Source organism: Didymosphaeria variabile (genome assembly GCF_027946475.1).
Source record: "Didymosphaeria variabile strain IMI 356815 chromosome Unknown scaffold_8, whole genome shotgun sequence".
In the NCBI taxonomy this organism is placed as follows: Eukaryota; Fungi; Ascomycota; class Dothideomycetes; order Pleosporales; family Didymosphaeriaceae; genus Didymosphaeria; species Didymosphaeria variabile.
Genome location: NW_026611627.1, coordinates 1,479,058 through 1,506,618, shown reverse-complemented (window position 1 = coordinate 1,506,618; position 27,561 = coordinate 1,479,058). Strand labels below are relative to the sequence as shown.

At 52.1% G+C, this 27,561-nt stretch overlaps 10 protein-coding genes across 10 annotated transcripts; 3 read left to right on the top strand and 7 right to left on the bottom strand.

The window, feature by feature from the left end:
* Window positions 1–26: 26 nt before the first annotated feature.
* Window positions 27–1,242, bottom strand: N0V89_010729 (uncharacterized protein; the record flags this gene model as incomplete). The annotated part of the gene is made up of 3 exons (XM_056219470.1): window positions 27–526; window positions 637–866; window positions 932–1,242. The coding sequence occupies 3 exons, from the start codon at window positions 1,240–1,242 to the stop codon at window positions 27–29; spliced, it is 1,041 nt and encodes a 346-aa protein (XP_056066597.1).
* A 763-nt stretch (window positions 1,243–2,005) lies between these two features.
* Window positions 2,006–3,522, top strand: N0V89_010728 (uncharacterized protein; the record flags this gene model as incomplete). The annotated part of the gene is made up of 3 exons (XM_056219469.1): window positions 2,006–2,150; window positions 2,250–2,347; window positions 2,470–3,522. The coding sequence occupies 3 exons, from the start codon at window positions 2,006–2,008 to the stop codon at window positions 3,520–3,522; spliced, it is 1,296 nt and encodes a 431-aa protein (XP_056066596.1).
* Window positions 3,523–4,397: 875 nt separating this feature from the next.
* On the top strand, window positions 4,398–5,733 carry N0V89_010727 (uncharacterized protein; the record flags this gene model as incomplete). Its single annotated transcript, XM_056219468.1, has 2 exons — window positions 4,398–4,404; window positions 4,577–5,733. 2 exons carry the CDS (start codon window positions 4,398–4,400, stop codon window positions 5,731–5,733), a joined length of 1,164 nt encoding a protein of 387 aa, XP_056066595.1.
* A 1,062-nt stretch (window positions 5,734–6,795) lies between these two features.
* N0V89_010726 (uncharacterized protein) lies at window positions 6,796–7,650 on the bottom strand (the record flags this gene model as incomplete). The annotated part of the gene is made up of 1 exon (XM_056219467.1): window positions 6,796–7,650. One exon carries the CDS (start codon window positions 7,648–7,650, stop codon window positions 6,796–6,798), a length of 855 nt encoding a protein of 284 aa, XP_056066594.1.
* A 949-nt stretch (window positions 7,651–8,599) lies between these two features.
* Window positions 8,600–12,185, bottom strand: N0V89_010725 (uncharacterized protein; the record flags this gene model as incomplete). Its single annotated transcript, XM_056219466.1, has 3 exons — window positions 8,600–9,494; window positions 9,543–10,608; window positions 10,658–12,185. 3 exons carry the CDS (start codon window positions 12,183–12,185, stop codon window positions 8,600–8,602), a joined length of 3,489 nt encoding a protein of 1,162 aa, XP_056066593.1.
* A 1,880-nt stretch (window positions 12,186–14,065) lies between these two features.
* On the top strand, window positions 14,066–15,930 carry N0V89_010724 (uncharacterized protein; the record flags this gene model as incomplete). The annotated part of the gene is made up of 3 exons (XM_056219465.1): window positions 14,066–14,279; window positions 14,345–15,067; window positions 15,128–15,930. 3 exons carry the CDS (start codon window positions 14,066–14,068, stop codon window positions 15,928–15,930), a joined length of 1,740 nt encoding a protein of 579 aa, XP_056066592.1.
* Window positions 15,931–16,000: 70 nt separating this feature from the next.
* Window positions 16,001–16,402, bottom strand: N0V89_010723 (uncharacterized protein; the record flags this gene model as incomplete). The annotated part of the gene is made up of 2 exons (XM_056219464.1): window positions 16,001–16,186; window positions 16,241–16,402. The coding sequence occupies 2 exons, from the start codon at window positions 16,400–16,402 to the stop codon at window positions 16,001–16,003; spliced, it is 348 nt and encodes a 115-aa protein (XP_056066591.1).
* Window positions 16,403–16,799: 397 nt separating this feature from the next.
* N0V89_010722 (uncharacterized protein) lies at window positions 16,800–22,575 on the bottom strand (the record flags this gene model as incomplete). The annotated part of the gene is made up of 5 exons (XM_056219463.1): window positions 16,800–18,335; window positions 18,386–19,747; window positions 19,797–21,118; window positions 21,168–21,678; window positions 21,841–22,575. 5 exons carry the CDS (start codon window positions 22,573–22,575, stop codon window positions 16,800–16,802), a joined length of 5,466 nt encoding a protein of 1,821 aa, XP_056066590.1.
* Window positions 22,576–22,998: 423 nt separating this feature from the next.
* On the bottom strand, window positions 22,999–23,934 carry N0V89_010721 (uncharacterized protein; the record flags this gene model as incomplete). The annotated part of the gene is made up of 1 exon (XM_056219462.1): window positions 22,999–23,934. The coding sequence occupies one exon, from the start codon at window positions 23,932–23,934 to the stop codon at window positions 22,999–23,001; it is 936 nt and encodes a 311-aa protein (XP_056066589.1).
* Window positions 23,935–24,728: 794 nt separating this feature from the next.
* N0V89_010720 (uncharacterized protein) lies at window positions 24,729–26,493 on the bottom strand (the record flags this gene model as incomplete). The annotated part of the gene is given in 2 exon segments (XM_056219461.1): window positions 24,729–25,801; window positions 25,821–26,493. 2 exon segments carry the CDS (start codon window positions 26,491–26,493, stop codon window positions 24,729–24,731), a joined length of 1,746 nt encoding a protein of 581 aa, XP_056066588.1.
* Between the last annotated feature and the right edge of the window lie 1,068 nt (window positions 26,494–27,561).

Below are 27,561 nucleotides of genomic sequence, written 5' to 3'. Positions count from 1 at the left end.
TATACCCTCTGTCCTGCTTGCCACTACTAGCTGATCTGGCTGACCGGAACGCTCCACGGGTGTTCTTCCACAGCGTATTGCCTCGCCTCGATCCACTCTTTGAACAACGCCGTTATCGCTCCCGCGCGTTGATGACGGGCCAGCCCGCACTGCACTAGGGTGTCCCCATATTGGATCGAGCGGATAGGGCTGACGACAGCCGCTGTTCCTGTTCCGAAGACTTCGACCAGCTTCCCCGCCCCTGCTGCCTGTATAATTTCTGACATGCAGATCTGGCGCTCACTAATGATCCATCCCGAAGGCCGGAGCCTCTCCCTGGCCAGACTCAAAACACAGTCCCGCGTCACGCCAGGAAGAATCATTCCATCCAAAGGCGGTGTAATCAATTCGAACTGTTCTTCCTGCTCGGACCGCAGCACTATGAAGAGGTTCATGGTACCGGCCTCTGTGATACGGTCGTCGGCACCGGATAGCCAAAGAAGCTGTTGGAACCCTCGCGCTTTGGCAGCTTTCTCCGGAGCGATACCTGGATGAAAGAGAACACAGGTTAGCATACGTCATGAAATGCGGAATGCGACTCGATTTGTGTAGTTCGAGGCGCCTCAAGGGCCAGGACTAGACCGCGGAGAAACGTACACGGCGCATAGTTGCCACCTATTTTGTGATTCCCTGCACCTCCAGGCCAGGCTCTAGTCGCCACGGCGCTGCTTGTCGCTTCTAAATTGATGGCTTTGAATCCTGCGGAGAAATAGGGACCGACAGGACACGCAATGCAGTACAAGAGGGCGGCTGTGGGGGCAGTGACACCTAGATTGGAATTGGTCGCAATGATGACGGGGCGGAGGTAAAGCGAGTACCCCGGTTTTCTGCGACAGCACCGTCAGATTTTCCTGCCGATTTCGGACGCAGACTGGCCTGCTCAGCTGCTTACCCGTATATGAAACGTTCCTCGAGCTTTACAAAGCGAACGATGAGCTTGAGTAACTCGCTGGCATCGAAAGTCGGCAGCGCAATTCGAGCAGCCGACCGATTGAGGCGGTCAAGATTGATCTCGGGTCTGAAAAGTCTGGCGTTGCCCCAAGCATCCTTGTATGCTTTCATGCCTTCGAAGCACTCGAATCCATAGTGGAGAACAGCGGCTGCAGGATCGAGCTCTATCTGCTGATATGGCGCGATCTGGGGCGTTTGCCAGCCACTTCCCGCGGTCCAACGGACTTGGAGGATGTGGTCTGCGCGAATCATGAGCATCGTCTGACCCACTCGTTCAGAGTGTTCGGCGCAGAATCAATACTTACCTGTGGTATGACTGCCAAACGTCAAGTCCTCAGCTGGGGGTAGGGTCGATGGATGTAACGTCTTAGTGATGGACAGTCTCGAGGCATCGAGTCTTGCGGGAACGGAGGCGGTATCATGCTCGAACGAGCGCTGCGGTGAAACGAGTCCTGGCGCCATGGCTGACTTTCCCTAGCCATAGCAACTGCCATCTTGCCATTATAGTCGATATGATTGCGCGATACACGGTTGGAGTCGTGCGGACAGAGTGGAACCGAAGCGTGCGATCCATCGTCGCTTCGGTCCGCAGGCGCGTTCCCTAGCGAGCGGTCCGTCGGTCCGCATGCTACTAAGGCAATTGCAGACAAGTGCTGGCTGAGTAACTGGCCGTCTTCTTTCCAAGATGTTCGAAGGATCGATTTTGTGGTGCAGGAGACCGCCATTTGCTTGATCTTCGGGGCTGAACGCGTTTACATGCCTTTCACAGGAACCCGGTGCGTTGATCTCGCGAACCGCGCAGTTTCCCGACGGCCATGACTGCGAGCTCGCGGGGATGATGCACTATCGCTCCGTGGGACTAGCGCGGGGGCTAGCACCCCAGTTCATAAGACGCTGCTCCTCACCACCCGAATGGGTGTATGCGACGAGAACACCCTCAATTTGGTTCTGTGTGCTTGCCATCTTCCTTGTGCATCTGCATCTGCATGCTGCGTACACGACACTCAACACAGCCATGCCCGACACAAGTCCGGCATCGTCCGAGTTTGAGCTCGAAGACCGCGGCGAGCATTGTCCGCAGCAGCTGCCGCCTGTGGATGGCGGAAAAGATGCATGGCTCTTTCTCGCTGCGTCCTTCGTGATTGAGGCCCTTGTCTGGGGTGAGTACGCTCTGTGACGTCTCCATGCGTGCTGCAGCTGCATGCAGCATGGTGCATGCGATATGCGGTGGCGAGGCGGAGTTCGCTAACACCCTGCAGGCTTTCCATTCTCATTTGGCGTTTTCCAGGACTACTATACGACTCATGAACCATTCGCGGGGAGCGGGAACGTTGCCGTCATCGGTACTTGTGCTATGGTGAGTTAGCTAGCCTTACATTTTCGTGTCTACGGATCCAGTATATTGTGTTGCCCTGAAGCGGAAACGCAGTGTCCAAACAGTCGAGCCAACCGTGCATGGATGTGCTGACTAAAATTCAGGGAATCATGTATCTGGACCTGGTCTTGGTGTTCTCACTGCTCAAGATGTGGCCGAGTTACCAGCGCTGGGCGACATCGGGCGGCCTGGTCGTCATGTGTCTGGCTTTAGCACTGAGTTCGCTGTCGAACAAGACTTCGGAGCTCATCGTTTCGCAAGGCATCATCTACGCCATCGGCGGTAGCTTTACCTACTCTCCATGCATATTGTACATGGACGAGTGGTTTAATAAACGCAAAGGTCTCGCATACGGCATCATGTGGGCCGGCACCGGCCTTGCAGGCGTCATTCTTCCCCTCGTCATGGAATGGATGCTGCGCGATTACGGTTTCCGCACCACACTGCGCGTATGGGCAATCTGCCTATTCGTGCTCACCGCGCCACTGTTGTACTTCGTCAAGCCACGCGTTCCCATTGCGCCAAAACAACAAGCGCGCAAGATCGACTTCACCTTCCTCAAAACATCAACCTTCACCATCCATCAGGCGTGCAACACGATCGAGGCCCTTGGTTTCTTCCTCCCCTCGATCTACCTACCCACATATGCGCGCAGCATCGGCGCCTCCGGCACTCTTAGCGCGCTGACCGTCATCCTCTTCAACGTCGCCTCGGTCTTTGGCTGCGTGGCCATGGGCTCCATCGTCGATCAATGGCACGTCACAACCTGCATCCTCATCTCTACCATCGGAACGACCCTCTCCGTCTTCGTTGTCTGGGGCTTCTCCATGTCCCTTGCACCCCTCTACGTCTTCTGCCTCATCTACGGCTTCTTCGCGAGTAGCTTCACTAGCGCGTGGCCGGGCATCATGCGCGACGTGACAAAGAAGCGCGAGACCGCTGATCCAAGCATTGTGTTTGCTTGTTTGGCCGCGGGGAGGGGCATTGGGAACGTGGTAAGTGGGCCACTGAGTGAGGTGTTGATTAGAGGGCTACCGTGGAAGGATAATGTAGGCTTTGCGTACGGCAGTGGGTATGGTACCTTGATTGTTTTCACGGGGGTTACGGCGCTATTGGGCGGATCAAGTATCCTGGGCAAGCGCCTGGGCTGGGTGTAGATCATCTAGTTTCTGTATTGTATCGCCGAAAGCTTCTAGGATGTTGCGGTTCATCTGATTGAAAGTAGATAGCATCAGCTCACGCTGCGAATATAGACCTGACAGAAGTTTACTCATACCTCTCCCAACCCAGTAACTTGACAAAAACATCCACGGTGTCACCCTGAGGCTCAACGTTGCTAGCAAGTCCGCTCTTAATAATATACCACGGTGAGCATGTTTCTGTCCGTCAAGTCATCGGTAGGTACACGGGATGTTGGGAGCATCACGCGTATTGCGACACCCCACTGGAGGCTGTAGACTTCGACAGGAAAGAGTAGATAGCTTCGACGCCAGCGTGTCGTTGAGAAAACACGCGAAGAAGTTTCTCGACGTCGCGCCGTTCAGCGAGCAGGCTATCTCTCAAGATAGAGGTCTAACAATGTACCAGATCGGCGGCGATGCTGCCTTAGGACCACAACAAGCTAACCGTAAGAAGGTCATACCAAGGCGCTAAAAACTTAGCTTGCATCGAACAATGAGGCCCACGCCGCCCTTGACCCATCTCAGTCTATCTTGAAAGCATCAGCAACGTATGCTTTCCTGGCCGCAACTGCTCAGAGCACCCAGCCTTCGGGCGTGGAGTAATGCTAGTTTCCTACCGTGTCAGAAAGTCGCGCAACGTCAACTGTACCTGCAGAAGCGTTTAATTACCACAAGTAAGGAGAATTCGCCATGGTCACCGCAAAATGTCGATAATACTGTCGGAATTTCAAATGGTGATGGAAAAGGAGAGGAAATAGAGCATTGGGAAAGGGCTAATCGGGAGCCGATATCCTCGCCAGGCTTCGGTACACATTTGAAATCATTCTCTACCACGGAATTTCAACCTCTAGATGGCGAGTTCGACTGGCAGAGTAACCCCAGCTATGTTTCCTCGTTCAATGCGGATCTTAAAAGGAAGACTATATACGTTCCAGGTAAGTTCTACGTCTGCCGACTTCTCTGTCCTACCGAGTTATAATGAACTTTGTGATATGCTGTGTCTTCTGCAGATGACTTACTATATTGGCAGGTTCACCTCCCATGTGGGATGCACCCGATGTGCACTTTCGTAACGAAGATAGTCAGCCTGTTGATGACCTGGAACTTCGAGAAGTTGAGCTCGCCTACTATTTTGCTGCGCTCCGTTGTCTTTGTCCAACCTACGACTATTCTCGCGTGCACATCGACTGCGATTGGGAAGTCTTAGCAAGCCTTTACAGTATATTCCCCCTAGAATCGAAAGACCAGTATGATCCTAGACGGCATGCACACGGGAAAATTCCAGCAATGTTCACACTTCACACAGTGTCGAACACGTTGTTCATCCGAAGAAGACCGTCGCCTGACGTCGAGCACGAGCAACACGCCAAGGCCTCATTGCGCGAGTTCATGCCAGCTGCTACTACATCTGATCACAACATTCCTGCTAGCGCAAGGTCCGTGTATAGTGTCGAATACGAACTGGGACCTTTTAAATGTGTCGTCCATTTTACCCCAGATGCATGGTCACATGAGGACGCCATCCCTCGAGATACTCGCTTCGCGCCGAATCTGCACGGTAAAACCGCAACTGGAGAAAAGAGCAATTCCGAATCGCCTATCCAAGTTCAACAAGTCGGAGAGCATGTATCGATTTCCGATCTGCTGCTTGTACAGAACGTGCAAGATGCGAAGGGAATCGAAAACTACCCGCACCTTCCACCAAAAAGAGCTGCGCGACTCAGAAACAAGATCGTGCACCAAAAGCACCGCAAGGCAGGCCACCGCCTCTGGTGCAAAGTTTTCTTTTCGCGGATGCCCAAGACTTACCGGGTGACACTCGAGGAGTGGACGAAGCGCTGTCTTAAAGTTTCGCCTCACAACAACGAATTGATGCCCACCGAGGTAGAGATCGAGCACTTGCGCCGCATGTTCTCCCTTCTTGTCGCCCTTAGGGAGGCGACGAAGTCTTCGAAAACCAAAGCTTGTGTCTTGCAATTGTCGAATGGGCAGGGTACATGGGAGCACGCGGAGACCAAGATCGACCTGTGGGAGCCGATATTCGAAGAAACCGCCTCACGCGCGCATGACGTGCCCAAGCATCTTTGTGTGCCTCAGCAGATAGTTTCCGACGAAGATTATCGACAGTTCTGGCTTGCGAACAGTACAGAGCTTCATGAGAATCAATCTGGGCAGTCACAGGTTTAAGGACGGCTGACGTATCGCCCTACCACAAATCGGCACAACTTGGGGAATGGCCAGGCAGGTTATATAAGAGCTTTTTATGTTGATGGCGGGTTCTTGTAGTTCCGTATTTGAATTGTAACATATTCCACATCTGGGTTGATAATGCATGGCATAAAAGATCACTTAAGTAAGCAATTAGGTTGAACGACGGACAATCATTGTATTAGCCTGGGAGTGCCAGTTCGTCTACCTATGTTCCGTGTCCAATACCCCGCTTTTGTAGCTTCGTGCCCCGGGAGAAAGCCCGGATAGCACGATACAGAAGCGGGTCAACCGATTACAGTCCTACAAAGCCCGACTACCAGGCTTCGCTTCCTCACTGTAGTCTTCCGATGAGCCCTTACGTGACCTGCCCTTACGAGGGGAGGTGGTAGTAAGGTCGATCGTGCTGCCCCGAGACACGTGCTTCTTCGGGGGTGGCGCAGGAAGGTCGACGTCGTCGTTTTCACGATACCAGTAACCATATTCTGCGATAATCTTTTCGGGGCGAAACCTGAGCGGCACTGGGAGAAACACCAGGCCGAAAGTACCGGGTTTCTCCAACAAGTGAAGCATTGGGCTGCACAGAATCTTCCGCTTCAAGCAGCCACAGCATGCTTCCCTGGATGCCGCGTTCAGAGAGCACTCATTACGATTGCGCCCAATGACCTGGCATTGGACACAAGAAACAACCTCGTGCTGGACTTCCCCCATCCCACGGTTTACCATGTTCTGGTAGGTTTTGAGGTGGTTCGTCTCCACAACCATCTGGTTGTTGTGTGTTGTCGATTCCGCCACGGGGTCTTTCAACAATATACCCCCAGAAGTAGTGATAGTGCAAGCCATCACCTCACTTTCTGTGTGACTCAAAACACCCATGGCTAAGGTGCCATGTACTCACGTTCTCCCCTCTGTAACCTCCGGAGGTACCTTGAGGTTCTTGCACCCAGCAATCACAGGCAGCTGTCGCTCAACCCCCGTATCCAGAGTAAAGTCGACCCCAGAGCCTGGTATCCCACATCCGACCGTTCTGTTCTTAGTAAGTTACCTCAACCGCTCCACCTCGTCATCGTCCGTCGAAGCCCCGACAGAAATCGGTGCCGCACTCGTCCCCAACGGTCTCGGCAACGGCTCTTGCTGCCTTAGCAAGTCGGGCGGCTTAACGCCGTCAAGCTCCTGTAAGTAAGCATTTGCTTCCGCACAGGTAGCCGTTGTCTCGGCCACTAGGGCGTCTACTCTCGCACAAAGAGCATTGATGCTTTGTTTCCTTTCCACATCTTCGCTCTGAATCCGCTTCGTTCTCTCTTTGCACTCTTCCACCCTCTTGTCCATCGTGGCCAAGTGCTCCCGGCTATGATCATCAGCCCGAACAGCGCTCTCGAGCATCCTTTGCATCCGCTCCTTGAACCCAGGAACGTTGGCACGCAGCTTTTTGCCGTCGCGTATCTCCCTCAAGTCCGTTTCCAACTGCGCGAACTCCGCCTCTCCCATCATGTCCATCCTTGGCCGCTTGCTCGAGGCAGCGGCAATATGGCCGAACACGCCACCGCCGGCAGGGTGGGGTGTCGCTCTCCGCAGGCTCGCGGGTGTTTTACCAACAGCAGGCGATGCTGCAGGACTGTGGCCTCCTCTGCTGGGTGAGCCGAGCATAGGAAACAGTCCTGTCCCACGCTCTCTGTGTGGAGATCGTGGTGTGCTGGGAATGGCTGGCAGAGGATGCTGCCGTGCGCCACTCAATCCGAGCCATCCTGGAGAAAACCGCCCGCTCGCAGGTGCAGGACGTAGTCCCGAATACAATCTCCCAAACCCACCAAATCTCACCTGCTGCCCGCCTCCGTTGCTGGACGTTCCGCCGTCTTGTCGCGTCTTGTCACGTTGCTGCTCGCCGTCGTCGTCCATTGCTGCTGCAAGAAAGTCGAGTGTCGCAGTAGAGAGAACTATCGCGAGGAGCAGTCAAGTGAAGACAGGCAGCGCTAGCTCGGCCGTTTGCACGTACCTCTCACTTGCGCCTTTGCCTGCGTGTCTCTCACTCGCACCTTCACCGCGGCTCGAAAGAGCCTTCATATCCTCTCACGTTTCAAAGCACCTTCATCGGCGTCTTTGGGTATCTCCGAGCCGACCATCACTGCGGAACGCATCCGATACGTGAGGACGAGTGGGCGTATTGTACGGATTTGTACACTTTGTATGACAACGATCGCGTTCAAAAGATGGGCGCAGAACTACAAAATGCCTGAAAAGTGTCTTAGGCAAGAATGCGGCAACTCACTCACGTAGGTTCCCAACTCCATAGCTGTGTACAACTTGCTCCCTTCAAGGGTAGTATATGAGCATGAGCAAAGAGAGGAAGTGCAGACGGTAGAATATAATTGAATAAGACATCGGCCTACCGAGGCGCCGAGGTGCCGAAACGCCAAAATCCCGCGCAGTCACATGACCTTCCCCAACGCCGCCTCTACCATACGTGCACCCGGCCGCGAGCGTCTGCAAGCTGCATCTGGGAACGACAGAAGTCAGCTGCACGCGAGCGCACTTCGTGGTGAACGGCAGCCATGGGGAGACATTTGACCAATGGCAGGGCCTCGTTCGAACCGGTCCGCATCGTGTCATTGGGATAGGTTCGGACAAGAGGTTGGAGTTCTGTGTCAGGCGCGGCAGGTTGTCGTAGCCAACAAAAGCCTGTCGGCGGCGCTCGCTCAATACGTCAGGCACCTGGTGTCGCTTGTTTGGTGGGTGCCACATGGAACGGGCACAGCCCTGGCAGGATGGATATACATAGTATATGTATTGTGTCGTGTTAGCGAGCTACGGGCGTAAGGCGATATGTCGGGCAAGTGCCGGACCCTCCCTATCCCATCTTCTTCCTTCCAATGCTGGATTTGGTTAGCCCTGTCCTGACCCTTTCCCATTTGCTCTGCGTCCTCGATCCATTCCCTTCTTCCCACACCACTCCTAAGCCTTGACCACTCCCCACATTCACATTGCCACTGTCCAGCACCTCACTACCCCACCGCAGCTTTCCAGTCTCGCTCTTGAACCAGCCCAGCCTCACACGCAAGTGTTCGTCCTGCCGCAGCGCCTCTACACCACGTTCCTTCACTAGCGCAAGAAGATGGTCGCTCCCAGCAACAAGAAGCATGACGTCAGCCATGCTCGCTATGTTGCGATGTAGTGGTGATAGAAATCTTCGGTGCAGGAATGCTATAGCCATGGTGATGAGCAGGAGGGAGACCAGGATACCGAATGAAAGCCACGTCGCGACAGGATTCATCTTCAATAGCTGAACCCTTTTGTTCAGTTGCGCATCCACGGTCGAGTTCGTGTCTGACAACGGGTATGTTTCCGGGTCTTCTTGTTTCAGCGTTTTTGTCTTCGCGTCAAGTACGACCTTCTTGCCTAGATCAGGCATCTTGTCTCCTGCCCGCTGGTACGCTCGTCGCGTCGTCGAGTTCGCATCCCCACTAGCAAAGTGCGCGAAGAATGTTCGGATGGTTTTGTCCACCAATTCAGAATACAATGTTGTGTTCGTCAACAGTGCAGTGCTGTTCTTGTCGGCGAGATAGTACATGCAATAGGACATCAAGTCCTTGCCGGAATCACCTTCACGAATGAAATACGAAGCACCATTTGACGTGGCGTTTGGGTACATGATGTCGAAGCCCCAAACATTTGTTTCATCATCCGAGATTTCGTAACCAATTTGGGGTGCTTTGAGAAGTGATGAGAGGAAGTAGATACCGTAGCTGCGGGACGTGAGTCTTGTGCGTCATGAGAAGAATGCATTGACATACCTCGATGTGACATTGCGATGCTGTAACTGAGTAGGGTCTGGCGACTGGCCCGCATCGCTGCTGTTATGCGTATAACTGATGAATACATCTCTCCACGGGTCATGGAGAGGTTGCGGGTCTTCCAATAATTCAAAGTCGCTGATACTACCATCCTGAGCAGCAGTCGCTTTTGCGCTAGCGATTTCGATGACTGGTCGACAACTGACTGACTGAAATCTTGGTGCTTCGATGAAGATGGAAAGATTGAGCCGCGGGTGAGTGTCACCACACCAGGTTGCCGGATAGAGCCTCTCATCGTACGTTGTCAGGTTTTGAGTGAAATTATCGCGTAGAAAGAATTCAGACTGAGCAGCGCCCTCTATCCAGGTCGCCGTAAAATTGATTGGCCAATTGGAGAAGCGGTAGGGAAACCTACCCGGCATGTCGCCACTGTAGTCGTTCCACATCGCACCGCTCATTGCGGCGCCCGAAACGCTCGCACAGACGGCAACATCGTTCCATGGCGTGCCATATAATGTGTAGTTTCCAATCCAATATCCCTTCTCAATGCCTTGCGGATTCGCAGAAGTATTCCAAATGTTTGTGTCGGTAAGGTCGTAGGTTAGAAGCCATGATTCTGTGTCAGAGATCTGATAGCTTCCAGACGTGGAGCTACAATCTGCGCGGGCTCTTATAGCTTGTGTCATAATTGACATGGTCTCATTATTCGCTACGCCAGAATACTCGACTGGTGTGAAGGCCCATCCGTTCATGCTCCACGCCGGCTCGTCCGCTCCTTGGACGATCTCGGTGGTGGCACTATATAACCAGCTAGAATCTTCTGCCCAATAAATGCTGTAATCGGCATTGATTTCGATGTCTCGTTCCAATTCGGCAGAGGAGAGCAAGCTCGTCTCGTTGGTTTGAGACCAGGATTTAGCTGCAAGCGGATCGCTGGTCGATGAAAAAGAATTGCGAGCGTCCGCAATGACAGGAAGACGGCGAAGTTCAGTCGTTGTGTTCAATCGCGTATGCGTTGACACATAGCCCGTCTCGCGTGCGAACAATGCGGAAGCTGTTATCACGACTACGAGCGGTCAGCAATGAACGTTTAACCGACACAGTTGGTCGCTTACAGATTTGGCACAGGACGTTGCCAACAATGACGAAGAACAACAGCCAATGTCTGTTCAGAATTGCGCGAGAGGAACTCTTGATCCAGTTGGTGGCACTATAATGCATGCCTGGGCCGTCTTTCCATGACGTGCCTTCAGGCTGTGTCATAGCGATGAACGGCTGTAGCTGGCAAAACTTCTGTTGTATACCGTCCCACCACATCCCGAGTAGCACGGCCAGAAAGGTCGGAACAATGGAAAAAGGTGTGAACCTGGCTACATGTCCTGCAATTTCTCCAAATTTTACTTGATCTACGAAGACGTTCTGGTAGAGACGATTCCCAGTGGCGTAATCATAGAGTATCGAGATTGCTATTGTGATCAAGATCAAGTAGAAAGCGAGGCTGATGAGAGAAGGAATGCGCAGTGTTGTCGGCTTCCAGTCGTGCACCGATTTGTTTGTCTCCAACGCATGACTTGCATCGAATTTCTCTAAACTCGAATTCTGGTCGTGTTCTAGAAGCTTTTCATTAGTCCTATATGTGAGGTTCCGAAGCAACGTGTTTGCCTCGTCTGTAGATGCGATGAAGAGTGTCTTCCATGACTCCCTATTCCATTGTCCCGAGGCAACGAGGTCAGTAACGCCTTCTGTAGTAGATGGATTTCTCGTTAGGTTAAGCGATCGTTGAGTTGCGCCACATTGCCAGGCAAGTGCAGCAAGCATGAGAGCGCATAAACCATAGAGTACGGACAGCGCTATCCCCGTCCCTTGGAAGACCTCTACGCGGGTTCTCACGAGCGCGCTGTTTCCTAAAACGGTCTGCAGTTCGGAAGCATCCGGAAGCACTACAGACGATTGTATCAAGGCAGCGAGGAAACTCTCCATGATAGCTTGGGCCTTTTGCGGAATATGGTCATCCGAAATCATCGAGCCGAAATCGTACTGGTACCCAGCGGAGAGTAGAAGCGCAGAATGGTCGGTTTTGTAATGTGCAGGGTTAAGATAGGATAGCCAGTTAGAGTGATGCAGAAGCCTCCGTACTTCCTCTTCATTCAGAATAGTCTTATCGACCGGAACTTGCTTCTTCGTGAACTCTTCGCGATCAAATATAACATGGGAGCCGGTTTTTGAAGAAAGTGAATACTTGACTGGGATGTCCGCAGTGGTAACCTCTAGCTGGCATTCCCAGGCCTTCTGCGAGTAGTTACTGCGAAAAGTTGTTACACGCCCATCGCCGGTACTGACCAGCTGGGTGGATAGATGAATGATGTCCTTATCAGCGCAATTTGCAGAGCGGTTGTATCTTAGGAATGGACTGCCGGGGCCACTATATGTGTAAAGATTATATTCTGACAATCCAGGAACATAGATATATGCTTGGGTTGTGTTTTTCGCATTCATGTACTCTGTCCAGGGCATCCCAATCTCGTCCAGTGGATCCTGAGCACGCCCCCACACCGCACTATTCACCCTATTCGCCATCATTGTAGGGGCCATGTCGATCCGAAAGTCGCAGCCACTGTCAGAGAGAAGGGTTGTGGTGTCCATTTTCGATGTACCGTTGATCAAGATCGTAGTGTCTTGGTCAGACAGAATAGGCTGTCTCTGCCCTGTTGCAGAGAATCTTTTCGTGTTATTGAAAGATATCGTGGTATTCATCGTGTTGCAGTTGTACTTTGTACGAATGACCGAAGTTGTCGTCTCCCAAGTTGCTGTGCTATCTTGATCACCATCCCCTAGCATTTCTGGCCAAAATGGCAGCACCGTGTACTCGCCGATTGACCAAGGATCGACCGATAGATTGTATATGATAGTACCAGTCGTGCTGAGGAGTACGTCTGGGGAAGCTTCGAGCTGCAGCGGTGTATTCGTCCGAAGTGTTCTCTTCTGCACCGGAACGGTTCGGAGAATTGTATTTTCGCTTGTCGTCAGAAAGCTAGCGGACATAGAACTAATGGCCAAGCTTGCAATGACATAGACTATCGTGACGTTTGCTAGTGGCCAGTTTATAGTACCATCGTTCTTTTTGCGAGAGAACGCTTCCGCCAACATCTTCCACCATACTCTAGGGACATGGAGAACGGAGCTAGAAGCGGGGGTAGGGCTTCGTGCCATCCTAGCAAAGGGTTCGGTCCTGCGGAAGTCGCTGAATATCATATTGATCAAGCGGGCGTAGATGACTGCGACGATGGTAGGGGTGAATCTCCAGCCAAAAAGGAGTCCACTTGATCCGTCATTGTTACCCAAGCCATAGCGGTGCTTTGAGTAACCAGTCAATGCAGCGGTAACTGCACAGAGGCTAAGTGAGATCGCGATCATGCATATGAGGAATGGCCACCGAAGAGTGTATGGGATCCATGGTGGTCGATGCGGATATTGGCCGTCTATAGAGTATGCGCCAGAATGTTCGCTTTGCACCGGAACTCTCGAATAAATCGTATCCTGCAAGGAGAGTTTCTCGTAAGGTCCTGATCGCTTGGGTTCGCTAGTAGGCTGGGGAGGCTCCGCCAGGTTCGAATCCACGTCATGCGTCGCATTTGAGACGTAGGCCATCGCGCAATGGCATCGTCGTAGATGACGAGCGAGGCTGAAAAGGAAATCGACATCTGGGCATCGAGAAAGCAGTCAAGGCAACAAGCGAACTGCGTTTCAGGTTTTAGGGCAGAAGAAACAGCCCCCTTCTCAATGATCCTTCGCGCATGTCGTAACCCCACAGGGGAAATTGATGCTTCCGAGAACAGTAAGAGGTTCGCAATGTATTTCCTACCATGTCAGACAAATTTTCTTGACAACGCAGACTATTTGAGGTGGTCATGGTGGGCTGAGGACTAGTTGGAACGCAACGAAAGATTAGCGCACCGCTATTGTAGAATCACATTAGCGCTTCCTTTTAATGGAGACGTTCCCTTTCTAGGACTAGTGCGCAACGTACGGCTTGTGGGGACAAATGACACTCGAACGCAGGTACGCAGGCAGCAGGCAAACTTCATACATGGTGTGTCGACGATGAGCAGCAATCTCGTGATTTCGAATTTGTCGACGCGACAGAGAAGAGCTCAGGCGGTAGTTCCGCTCACGTTCTGCACCCAACTCGGTCGCTGTCTCCCAAGGCGCCCCTAGCTGCCAAGGTGTGAAGCAGGGCAAGTCATCTGCCACGCGGGTGTCAGGCTACACACCGGCGCACAGGCAAATCATCTCCCGCTACAGTCCCACATGTTGATATGTATTCGAAAGCGACAACGCTGCCTGTGGGCATATCTACAAAGCCTGACCTCTCAAGACTCTAGTAATAGTCATGTCGAGACGATTCCAACAGCTGATGCAAGCGGCAGGCTCCTGGTGGCGGAGTCCATCGTCAATCATATGCTATATATCTAACCGGCCTTCTTCGCTGTGTCACCAAAAACAATGTGCATCCACACAGCGCCATGAATCTGCCTAGGAAACGGCTATTCATTTGCTGCGACGGCACGGGTCGCGACTCGATCCGCGAGAAGAACGAACACATCACCAACGTCGCCAGGTTTGCAAGGTGCATCCAGCCCGTGGATGGAAACGGCGTATTGCAGCTGGTCTACTATCACAATGGCGTGGGGTTACACAACGGGGAGTTTCAGTACAGGGAAGCAGCCACAGGTCAAGGTATGGTAGAGTGTCCGCCAAGAAACGTTGCACTAGCGACCTCTACTGATGCTATCATATCCCAGGTATACATGGTGTGATACAGGACGCATATTACTATCTCTGCCTCAACTTCAGCATTGAAGACGGACGACAGGACGAGATCCACCTCGTGGGCTTCTCCCGCGGAGCATTTGCCGTGCGAGCGCTTGCATGCTTCATACACGAAGTCGGGATACTATCGAGGACTCGTCTCGCGCTGTCACCAATGATATACTCGTTATGGAGGAAACGGGACCTTGCACGACTGAAAGCATATTTGCCGTCATGGGAAGCGAAAGGACATGTACGAAGGAACGTCGACATCACCTCGTGCGGTGTCTGGGATACTGTAAGCGCCATGATCCCCGCTTCTGACTTGGCCTTCGTCAGTGATGCTGTGCCCTCGAACTTGAGATACGCTTGGCAAGCTCTAGCCCTCCACGAAACACGCAACTCGTTTTTCCCTGTTCTATGGAGCATAGATGCATCTGCCCCAGGTCAAACAAACATCAAACAGTGCTGGCTCGCAGGAGACCACTCTGATATCGGCGGCGGGCACCCGGATGCTGGCATATCCACGATCTCGTTCCTTTGGATGGTTGCGCAGTATAAAGAATACACCCATGCTGGTGTTGACGAAGTGATGCTTCTCGACTGTATGACGCCACTGTTTCTACACTGGCAAGAGAAAGCCTTTCTCAACTGGGAAGAGATGACCCTCTTCAACAAAGAGGAGTACCTCATGCAAAATCACGTCTTTACCAAAGGTAGCCACATTCTCACAAGTGCACATGGTTCGGCTGACCTTGGCTAACATCGATGTCCAGGCAACGTCCACGGGCCCGAGCACTTTGCAACAGCGCTTTGGCGTTTGCCCGGCCAGTCGAGCATTGTCGCTCGAGAGTCAGTCTTCATTCCAATGTCGTTAGCAGGTCAAGTACCTACGGCAGCGTCGACTATTTCTGAGAAGGTCCATGACGAGAAGGAATCCATGCCAGCCAGCATTGCCGTGCAACCGGATGAGTCAAATCAGCAAAACGGCCGCCCGAGCATCCACTTCACCGTGCGCATCCTCATGTCCGCACGCAAACAAGAATGCCACCTCCTCCTCAAATACTCGACTATTACTCGAAGCGGCCGCATTACTTGGGCTGACGTCACCAGGGTCCGCGGCTTCTTCGAAGAAGAACCCACAGCATGGGAAACCTGGATGTTTCGCCAATGGATCAAACGCGAAGAAGAGCTCTTTGGCAAAGACCTCATGACCAGCGCCGAAAACGAGCGCTTAACGCGCTTTCTCTACCCTTATCGCCGTGAAGGCGATCGTCCGAGGAAAGCATTTTACTCCCCTGCGCCGCGAGCCTCTAGCACGGATCGATCGCGCAAGATCAAGGATGCGAATGACATGGTCGCTGAGGCAGCTGAGAAAGGCCCAGATTTGAGTCAAAGTCGCTCGTCAGCTGCGACTAGCGTAGGCTCGGGCGTCAAGTACTACCTGGATCTGGACCTGGAAGGATCTTTACCTGAGCGGTTTGGGAGGGCGGGCAGTGCGGCGCTGGCGAGGAGGGAGTTGCAGCTGGACGCTTTGTACCTGTCGCGACGGCCGACGCTGCAGAGGCAGTCAAGCTGATACCATTCGCTATATATTTGTCCATACCCCGTAATGTAATAGCGCGCAATACTTTTGAGATTTCCGGGCCCTAACCCATCGCCCTTGAATGCTCAGCCTCCCCCCTCTCATGCACGCTCCCTTCAACACTATCAATCAAACTCTCACTCCCGGTTTTCTTCCCCACGAACCCCTCTCCCTCCTCTTCCTGCTGGAAGCTTAGATCCTCGCCCCTCCGCGCCTCGCTTGTGCCACTCGCATTATTGCCGTAGGTTGTCTATCATCAATGTCAACACTAAAATGTGATATGAGATTACGGAGGAGATCGCACCTTGTCAGTTGTGCTCGCATCTAGGCCTCGAGTAGCTTCATTTCCAACTTTGAAGGGTACGCTTGGGTCATCTTTCCCGGGGCCGGTTTGCGCGGTTGTGCCTTGGTTGGAGGGGAGGTCGGGCTGGCTGGCAGAGGATTCTTGGGCTGTAAGGCTGGACATTTGGGAGTTTGTTAAGGCGTTCTGTGTGTAAAACGAATAGGGAATGTGAAACGTAAACCCTGGCTGTTATCAAGTGTGTTGTAAAGTGTACCGAGTGCTGAGGTCGTGTACCGTGGTGATGCCCTTGAATACGTCATGATGAACTAGCTATTACAGAGTGGGCCAGGGTCAATACCAACAGCCACAAGCCATAAACAAGCAAGCGGGAAGTATATACCATACATGCTAGTCATATTCATGCTGAATTTTAGTCTAGGTTCATATCTATCATCATGATGCTTTTCGTATGCTTCTTCGCTTTTCGTGTCCCGTGCTCCATGCTCGATGTCAAAATGCATGACCATGTTTGCAATTTACGTCGGCTTGTCTTACTCCTGCCAACCATCCTTGATACCAACTAAGCCCACATGGCTCGGAATTTGGTATCGAAGTCCTCCTTCAGCGCTTGGAACGCCTTGAGCACATTCAGCAAGCCGGCACCCTCCCATGCTGGCCTGTCCTCCGCGTCCTTTGCAGCTTCGGCTTCCTTCAGCTCCCTCTGAGCGGCAATTTCTTCTTCTAATTCTTCCGCGTCCGCATCATCATCCCATGAGTCGACAACCTTCTTTTTCTTCTTCAGTTGGACAGGCAGCTCCTTCTGTGCCGGACCAGTTCGAGTGGCCGTGGAGATGGTTGATGCGGTTTCGTATCCTGAGTCATCTGGAAGGAATTTGTCATCTTGCAATGCTTCTGCATCTTCTCCTTCGCCCCGTACATCGGACAGATCCAGGTCGGACGCCGCCGTAAGCTGCATGAAATTCGATAGGCTGGTCACAATAGTTGCGAGGACCATGCTGAAGTCGTTCAAGACAAACCAAACATCACCACGTCGGATGCGGTTCGCGATAACTATCGCGTTGACGTCTCCATGGTTGAAGAAGTCATACAGGTAGGCATTAAGCGGCATTTCGGACTCTTCGGGGTATAGGCCAACATATGGTATGACCGACTCCTCCAAGAAGACCCCAGAGCGCGTAGTCGTACAAAGGTCATGAACGGACTCAAAGGTATCTCCGTGACCCGAAAGAGCTACAAATGGTGAGCGAACCGTAGTGGGAGCGCGCAGTTGCAGGCCCTGAGCCGAGGCAGTAGCGCCGCTACCTGACTTATATTGGGTCAACGGCAGCGCGTCATCCGGCTCGTTGAGGTGCTGTTCCACGAACGTTCCCACGTATGCTTTGTAGATATCAAGTGTAGACTGGTTGTGCTTCCGGAGAAGGTTGGCTGCGCCCACTGGCATGTCAGGTAGGAAAACCACAGAAGGGCTGCGCTTGATCACTCGGTCCACGAACTCCTGGTCAGCCTGTCGACAATATTGTCGTCCGAAGAGGTGGGACATGGTCAACATGAGCTCCCGCAAGGTATTCTCCTTGGCAGTGTCGTTTGCGTTTAGGTTTGCGCATACCTTGTGAAAGTACCCCTCTTTGAGTAAAGCATGGAATGCGAAAGAAGAGTTCTCCGTATAGTACAGATGGCTCACGCATCCGGCGAAGTTCAACGGGGTTCCACGAGCATCGAGCAGGAATTGTCGCCGGAGATACTCGATCGAAAATCGAAGATGATGCAGAACGGTCATTTTAGACTCTTCGCCACCAAGGTATAGACGTGGTTGCGAGAGGAGTGCATTGACAGATCGAGTGGCGAACTGAGAGTTCTTCGAATCGTTCAGAAGCGTGAACAGACGCAACACCAAAGTCGTGGTGATCGGGAAGTGACCATTGATGTCTGGTAGGCGCGAACTGATCAGTCTATGGACCTTGCTTGTCGATATTGAGTGAAAGACAACGTTTCCTAGCATATCGAATCCACGACGACCCGCACGACCTGCGGCTTGCCTGAAGTTGAGCGCTGACAGGAACACGGAATCCCCAGTGAAAATCACCGTTTTGCAGGGCTGCGTATCATTAGCTCCTGCGATATGAATAGATAGGCGTCTGAGCTTACCATGTTGATACCAAGTGCCAGCGTACCCGTCGCGATGACCACTCGAAGAAAACCTCGTCGGAACAATATCTCACAAACCTGCCTGTACTTCCTGTTCAAACCAGCGTGATGGACCGCGATACCACGCTTCAAAGCGGTTATTAGCCATTCAGGTACATCGCGTCTGAGCAATTCTCTTTCAGTCTTATCCATTTCATCTTGCGACATTTTTCGATTGTCCGCGAAATGGAATCTGTCAATGGGCTTGTCGGGATTGAAGGAAGCCCAAGGGCTGGCCTCGTTGTTCGCTGCGTCTCGTTGGATATCCTCCTTGGTCAGCCCTTCTTCAGCACCGCCCTTCTTCTTTGACAGTTTAGGAGGCCCACGTTTACCAGCCTTGGTCATGATCTTCTTCCATTCCTCCCACTTCGCCAATGTACTCTTCCACTGCGCGCTAGACTCTTTCCAAGCTGTTTCCGCGTCCACAAGTTGCTCCATCAACTTCCGACAGATACGCTCGCAAAGACCGCGGTCATAATTGAACAGAATAGCAGGGAGGGCATCTTGTTCGTGAAGCTTAGAGAGCATGGGCAAAATACTCTTGATGTCGTGTTGTATCTCCACCTCGTTCTCCTCGCTAGCATCGGCATCGTCAGCGACCTCAGCCTCGGGATCCTGTGTTGGAAGTGTCTCTGCCACTGTATCTTGTTGATGTCCTCCCAGGTCTTTAACCACGTCATCAAATGGAGAGTCCGGATCCTGCATCCACTGACGCAGCACAGATTTCAGCGCACTCTCCCATTTGATTGTGTCGATCTTCCTGATCACGGCCGGTAAAGCCACTGCAGGGTCCAACGATTTATCTAGCGGATACTTCGCAGTCTGGTGCTTGGACAAGCTTTGCCATAACATATAGCAGTCGCGCGCTTCCAAAGCTAGATCGGCCGGTATGCCTCGAGCTCGATTCACAAGGCTAGACACGGGATGGACAAAGTGGAAGTCTTTGCTGTCGTCTAGACCTAGTTGTGCGAAAGCGCGATTTTCTTCGAGCCCAGTGAAATTGTTGTCGGTATTAGTAGGTTTATAGATGAACTTTCTCAGGTCCGAGTAACGGTGCGGATGCTGTACCATAGTCAAGTTATTGCCAACACTCCTCTGAGTTGAGTCTAGCCAGGCGCTAAACTCGTCTGGGTTGCCGATTGTAGCGGAGAGTGCCAGGATTGGACAAGGGGCCATTAGCAACAGTTGCTCCCAGATCAAGCCGTCCTCCGCTTGTCCAATGCAGTGGACTTCATCAAAGATGATCCATTTGATACGCTTAGACCATGAATTTGCGTTGGGTGGTGACAACAGCATAATCTGTAGGATGTGTGGTACCGTGACCTATATCGTGTGTTAGCAATCCGTCATGTTGTGATCCAGGGCTACCTACCAGGATTTGACAGCCCGTGGGGTTATTTATCCTCATGTCACGAGTATGAATCGCCCAGACACTGTTTCCAGCGTAGCCGTAGCGCTTCGAAAAGCGACCCTGGATTTCGGCAGCGATTTGATTGACCAAGGCCTTGGTAGGCGCTACGTAGACTAGGACGTCTTCATCGTTGGCTTCCAAAACCTGCTTCATAGCGTAGAAGGAAATGAATGTCTTTCCGGCCGATGTAGGGGCTATGACCAGCAAGCTTCGTTTCGCGTCGATTTCGTCCAGCACCTTACGTTGCCATGCATCCGGCTCGAACGGCACACGAGGGTCCGGAGCTGAATCGATACTTCGGTCGAAGTAAGGACCACAGTGTAGCAATTGGAACTCTTTCTGTGGAATCGGCAAGGCCAATGATCGTGACGAGGAGTCGAGGGAAAACTTGAACGCCAGGGGTCTGTCCCCTTCTGGCTGCGGAAGGGGGAGTTTGGGCAGTGCAAGCTCCTTGAAAACGGTCTGAAGACATTTGACAATAGTCGACGTAACGGGTCTGTTGAACTTCGAGAAGGCCCCGAGTTCTGCGAAGATAAGTGCAGCAATCTTCAGCGCTTCCGGCTTTTCATCGTTGCGACAGGCCGTCAACCAAGGACTCAACAGAGCATTCAACATGTACAGACGTACTTCTGCTTCGAGAGTATCGCGCTTTAGGTCAGCCGAAGTGCCCGTGTTGAGTGTAGCTAAGTAGGTTTTCGCTCGCTGGTAGCGTGCGGTTGCAGTAGGCTCCTTTTCGATTGCACTAACAGTCGTGCGCCAGCCCTGAATGTGTTTCTCCGCAGTGGTTTCTTCCTTTGCACTTCGATCTGCGGCGATCTTGGCTAGCATCGTTTCTTTGCGTGACGGAGCAGCCTTCTTATTTGCCTTGGGCGCTGGTTTTCCCTTTGGCTTGGCATTCTCCTCTACCTCAGCAATCGGTTTCGCAGAACGTCCACCGGTTGTGATGGTCTCGGGGTCGAGAGATTTTCCGACAGTATTCGTGAGGCTTTGAGCGTACTTTTGCATCTCATCCATGAACCATTGATTTCGCTTGCGCGCCCAGAATTTCTGCTTCTCTGACTTGGCCAACTGCTCTTCTCGCAGCTTTGGGTCCAATGGTCTTTTGTGATTGTGCCAGTGCGATATCTCTCTGAAAATGTTTGCCGCCGTTGCGTCTTCTACGTCGCCGACTCGATCGATTGCGAGTTGCACGGGTGCAAGGTGTGGATCGAATATTTCGTTGGAGAAGGGCAGAACAGCGTACGATTCACTGCTCTGTGGCTGAGGTGCGTGCGATACTGCTGCTGACAATAGATCAGCGGAGATCTGGTCACAAAATAACGTACTCCCTACCTGCATGGCCATTACTGCCGATAGCCTGGTCGCTGGAGAAACCTGCGCCTAAGGCTTCGCAGGCCTGTGCCAGCGTGCTGTATAGCTCATTGGCGCCTATTGACGCATCTTGAAGACAAGCCGAGAGTAATCGACCGTCCACGAGATCGGCCACATCACATCCGCATCCCCAGGACTCCATATTTTCAGCCCATTCTTCAGAAGCCAGTATTGTGGAGGCTTCTTCGGCGAAAGCTTCCAACGATTCCTTCACCTTGTCGTCCAAGTTGGCGGCTGATACCAGACGTTCTTGGAGCGAAAGCCCAGATATCAAGGCACTATGTCGCAAGAACGCAGAAACAAAATCCTTTGTGACTTTGTTACCAGCGAGAAGGGCTGACAAAACAATCACGGTAAGGTAGTAACGCTCCGTCAACTGATCCTTGACTTTACTCGTGACACTGTCCCAAGTGCTGCGTTCAAGGTATCGTTGGCGAGGCTCGTCAATGGCATCGTCCTCGTCAAGATCAATCTAGAATGCGTTAGCAAGGTTTCACCAGCCTGCCAGAGTCCAGCCTTGTAACACAACGTGTCGAATGATAGACCATGGGAAGGAATACTGAGAGCATAAGAATCCAACAACATCGAATGCTTCTCTGAAGCAGGTTGTTACAAAATGAGAGCTTATAATTACCTCCATAGATACTCCGCTGCCTGTGCCACGCAGGTTCTCTAGAACCGTAGCAATGATCCGAGCATCCTGGAATTCGACACCGTTTATTAGCACGATGCTGGAACCTTGTGCCATAGACCAGCGTATGAGCTGGCGGAAAATGATCTTCTTGCGTAGCTCCTCGTTTTGTTCGTTGTGCTCTTCATCTTCAAGAGTGTCTAGAGTCTTGTCTAGCAGTTTCCTCTTTCGCAAAGCAGTCGAAGAAGCACCGTCATGACAGAGAACAAAATAGAACTCTGTAGCTTTCAGGTACTCGGCGAATTCATCAGAAGTGACTGACGAGAAGACGCTAACCAGCACGTCTGGGTGGGTAGACTTGAGATTGACAGAAAGGTGGCGAACGATAGCCTCCCTCGCCAAAAGGTATTTGGCGTGGGATGCCGCAGGTGCAAAGAATGGAATGCAAAGCTCGCGGTGCTGATCGAAGAAAACAATGTGAAAATTGGCCCTTCTCGAGATCAGGTTTCGTAGAAAGTGTTCGACTGTCCAGGTCGCGTGGAGGAGTTGGAAGCCGTCATCGAAATCGAGGTGTTCGTCGCTGAAGCAATGTAACAGCAGAGAATCGCCGTCTACCAAAAACAGCTCGTTTCCGGCATAGTCGCCGACAATGTCGACACGGCGAGAATAGATACGGGCATACCACTCAAGCACGGCACTTTGCGACTTGGGGGAGCTGTCGCCCTCTTCGTTTGCCATGTTTGTGGGGTGTCAATTGCGTGAGCTTCAGACGTGCAACATGACAATCGACGGGCTAGAGCCTGTGTATCGTCTGGTCAGGCAGCAATAGTAACACCAACACGTGTAGGATGTACAAGTGCGGGAGAGGTGTGAGGTTCCGAGGTTGGAGAGGTGCGGGAGTGAAGCTTGGGTGATGGTGGGGGTTTTGGCGGGGCGACAAAATTGAAAAAGTACAAGCGCGACCGGCTATCGATAGCGCGTTTTACCCGAGACTGCCACGATGCACACTGGTCGCGGCTGCCAGACCTTCTCCACTTGTGCAGAGGACGGCAATCACTGCTGTCCCTCACACGACATTGTATTACTCCTCATATTGCTAAGCTACGTGCCATGACCGGAAGCCCTCGAATAACACTCCTCCCTTTTTGTGCTGTTGCATTTCTACGAGTAAGGCACTGTTAGCGACTGCCGCAGCTGGTCTTCCATCACATGGCCACTTACCAGGTCAAAATATTCTAACACCAGGTCGTCCTGATTGGGGATGTTGTGGTCGATGCCTGCCGCTGAGTACGCCTCGAATTTCGGCCCGTATCGGTACCTAGTCCATCCTTCAAGCGGTGTGTTTGGTGTGGTTTCATTACGCGTCGGATTGTACCCGAAAACACTCGTCCATTGCTTGATCTCCTCCTGCAAGTTCTGCGGATACAAGACCGTGTCCACTGTGCCGTGAAGTACCTGCAGCTTCGGACGGAACCCGTGGTAGCCAGGATATGCCTTCTTGACGATTTCGGCCCACTCGGCTCCGGTCTTGATCACCTTACCGGTCGCACAGCCGTCACTCCATACGTCGAAGCCGTCACCAGCAAAACAACCAAACGCAACTCCTGCCCAAGCGCTTCCGGCGGCGAAAACGTCCGGATAGGCGCCTACTAACACGTTTGTCATCATTGCGCCCGAACTTGTCCCAGTAACGAACACGCGATCCTTGTCACCACCATATTTCTTCAGTGCCCATTTTACCATGCTCACAATTCCCAGCGAGTCACCTCCACCGTTATGTGTCAACGTAGCATTGCTGCTCACGTCCCAACATTGGTCCGCAAAGTTCGAAGTGTTTGGGTAGATCGTAATGAAGCCATACTGGTCACCAGCCGATGCCCACGATCGGTAGTCGAAGACCTGTTGCGCAGTTCCGTGACACCAGTGAGGCGCAACAAGGATCGGTGGCTTCGGTGGGAGAGTTTTGGGAACGTAGATGTAGAACGATACATTCCTGGGATTGGGGCCGAAATCCTTGACCTGGGTAAGATTCGAGGACAGCTGTTGCGCGGACGCAGCAGCTGCCAGCAGTGACACAGCAATCGACGACGCAATCATATTGACCAAATCCTAGAAAGAAGAATTGACGACACGAGAGCTCATGCACAGTGCGGCGGGTTTCTTATAAAATTATAGCTGATCCCAACGCTAAAATGCCCCGTCCAGGAAGCATGCTCATTTGTTCCACTAGTATATATGACATCTGATTAAATTCGCAGGCCGTCGACCTGACTATCCCCGGTTTTGGGAACGCACTTCGATTTGCGGCGTCATGATGGTATACTAGCCGATTGCTCTAGCCTAATTGGCCACGGAGCGAGGGGAAGATAGATGAATTTCCCCGTTCGCTAGCGGATCGCCCATACATATCCGAACTCTTGCAGAAAATCCACAGTCAACCTCAATTTTAGCTTACAGCCCATGTACGAACGTAAGAGATTTGTCGAGGTCACTGTGTCGCAGTACACGTAGCAGTCACTTCTCACGCTGAGTGATATCAGGTTCGTGTTGAGCACGTAGCTAGGCCAGCAACTCACGACGATGTGGCGAAGTTGCTATTATGACATTCTCAACAACTAATGTATTTAACTTGCGTTGGTATCAAAATTGGATTTGAAGACATTTCAAACGGAATTTCCTGCTACACGTCTTTTCTGTAGGTCAAATCTTAATCAATTGAATTCTTCCTTGATGAGATATACCTATTCCCAAACCTGCACTGACGACCAACGCGAATGAAATCTGGAACTTGATAAAAACAACCAAATTGACGCCAAATCCATCAGCACCAATAGATTGCGCGTCGCTCGCGGCCTCTCCTCTAGTATCCTCTTCCCTACGATTCCAACAGCCTAACTCTGGGCATACTTCGAGCGCGCACGAAGCTGCTTGCCAAACTTATACATCACCACGGTTCCAAAGATCCCCACCACACTCAGCCCACCTAATAAACTCACCCCTCTGCTCACTCCAAGGTTACTCAACAACGGCGTCGCGAACACCACGCTTGCTCCCGCCGTTATACTCCTCCACAAGCTGTTCCCCGCAAAGAGACTCGCCGCGTACTTCGGATACGAGAATGGCAAATAAATGAACAAGCTCTGCATGAGCCAGAAATGTCCGCTGCAGAAGATCGCTACGCCTATGAGGGGCGCAACCCAGTGGATATCTCGCTCAGCCGTCCACGCAAAGATGAATAGTCCGATGGGGAGCAGAAACGATCCGACGATGGCGGGGACGAGGCGGTGCTCTTGCTCGCGGAAGCCTTCCTTGTTGTCGGGTATCATGTAGAAGTGCAGGTACACGAAGTAACCCAGAAGCGCGAAGATGACACCGACGAAGCAGGAAAGGGATGCTAGACCGCTTTGTCCAAGGCTAAATCCATAGAAGGGAGGGAAGACAAGAGGAAAGACTTCGAAGAAGGTGTAAAACACGCCGTAGAAGAAGCCGGTGTATACGTTTATAAAGAGCACGGAGGGATCTTTGAACATGATTTCTAGGGGACGGACAAGGGCCGATGTTAGAATCTGCGAAGCGGTCATGTGGCGTTGGGTGACTTCGCTTTGGGACAGGAGTCTGGGATTGCCGGTGACTTTGCGCAGGCGGCGGGCGCGGCGTAGGAGGATATTTTCGGCGGACGTTTCGGGCATGAGCGTGAGTAGGATGACGAGTACGAGAGACGAAATCCAGACTATCTCCCATAAGGGCCATCGCCAGCCCTTCGCCATGGCCGCAAAACCACCGATCAAGGGACCGAATGCGGGCCCACACCACGCGGCAAGGACGAACCACGATAGTCCATAGGGAACGTATAAAAGCTCGAACAAGTCGGAGGCGGTTGCGCCGCCGTTCGCAAGTGCAGGACTACCAAAGAAGCCCATCCAAAACCGGAGTGCTAAAAGCGACCCGAAGTCATCGATCATAGCTGTAGGAAAGGCTAGGACCCCAGAACACAACAAAGGTAAGGTAGTACACCGGATTCCTTCCAATCGCTGGGATCTCACACAACGGAGCAAACACAATATCGCCAATGCCGTAGGCTAGCACGAAAAGCGACAAGCCAAGCGAAGCAACGATCGGGCTGATGTCGAAGTGTTCCAGAAGACCGCCGCCAACGGAAGCAGCGTAGATAGGGCCTGCAGAGTACACGGCAGCGGTGTAGAACGCAACGATGAACATGACGAAGCCTTTCTTGAAACCGGACCAGTTCTTTGGGTTGGTGGGGTCATCGTTGGTATACCAGTCCACTAATATGATGCCGTCTAATGTTCTCTGGGGGACAATGATCAAGGGATTTGTACGCTCGAGGTCGCGAGGTTGGACTTGAAGTCGTTCCTCCGCGTGGGCTACCGCATGAACGCTGCTCAAATTTCCGTGTAAACCCTGCCCTTGCATCTCCAGATCGTCATGTCCTTTGATCTGGGGTGTTCGCGCGGATGTGTCTTCTTCGATTCGTTCTAAGATTTCATCACCCAGATTTGATGATGGTTCGAGAAGGGCGGCATATTGGGCGGGCAACTCAAAGTCTGGCTTATCCTCTGGGTATTGAAACAGTCTGTTTCCTGACAGGAAGCGGATGACTTGACCCAGAGGCGCTTCGCGAATGATATCGAGCATATTTTACACTGCTAGGATCGTTAGATCATGTCTGACTAGGTGTAAATAGGTCCTTCGAAGCAGCATACATAAGGTATGTACACAATCAAAGTCGTGTCGATGGGTGTATGTGCCGCATCCAAGATGACGTTGAGAGACAAGGATTGTGGGAATTCTGTTGATTCAGTTGCTAGAAAACAAAAGTCGGGTAAACCTGGACTGAAGTCAATGACTGCGTGAAGATGTGAAGCCATTGACCCAAGGGACCAGAGCTTATATACGGAGATTTGTAGCCCGGAGCACAATGTAGCTTTCCACAACCAACTATGTGGATACTTGAGCCCAGAAACATAAGCTTGATTAGTCGATGCCTCTCTCAGGCTCCGTTCATTGATTTGTTGTCTTGCGATCAGAGAAGGGCCGGGTAGACGCTAGCCCCTTTAGGCCTGTGTTCGAGCGGACCAGGGTGTCCTTGTCCGCTCCCTGTGCCAGTCGTCCGTCTTCCCTTCTCGCAGAGTCACGTTTTCCAACTTCTTTGTCACCATCCGAAACGATCAAGGGCGAAACTTTGAAGACTAAATGATTGCACTGAATCGCTTGTCGCAAGATCGCCATGAGGCAGGCCGTTGAGCATAGGTTATAATAACTTGCGTGGGAGGATTTGGTGTGCCAGTGAAGTATTCGAAGCCAACAGTCACATCTCGAATCCATCTTCTTATCTTGAATCTGCTCGATGACAGGTTTTCGACGATGAACCCAAGCTTCAGTGGAATGACTTTTGAGGAAGAACGGTCATGGAAGGCCAATCACCTTCCAGCTTCTCCAGAGCATCAAGGTATCGCGCTACGCGACGTCAGTCATGTTTAATTGTGTGCGGAAGATAAAACCTACATGAATCGCCCCATCGCTTAGCAAATTCCTGAAGTATACTCTTTAGAGAATCGATCCGCAGCTTGCAGACTAGATTATTGGTCTGCTTCCAGACGCGGTATTGCACAACCGCTGCCTGGAACAACGAGTATGGGCAGTACGGAGAATGAACTTCATGGAGTGTACTCCCTATGCGTTCGCTGAACGATAGCTCCGCGA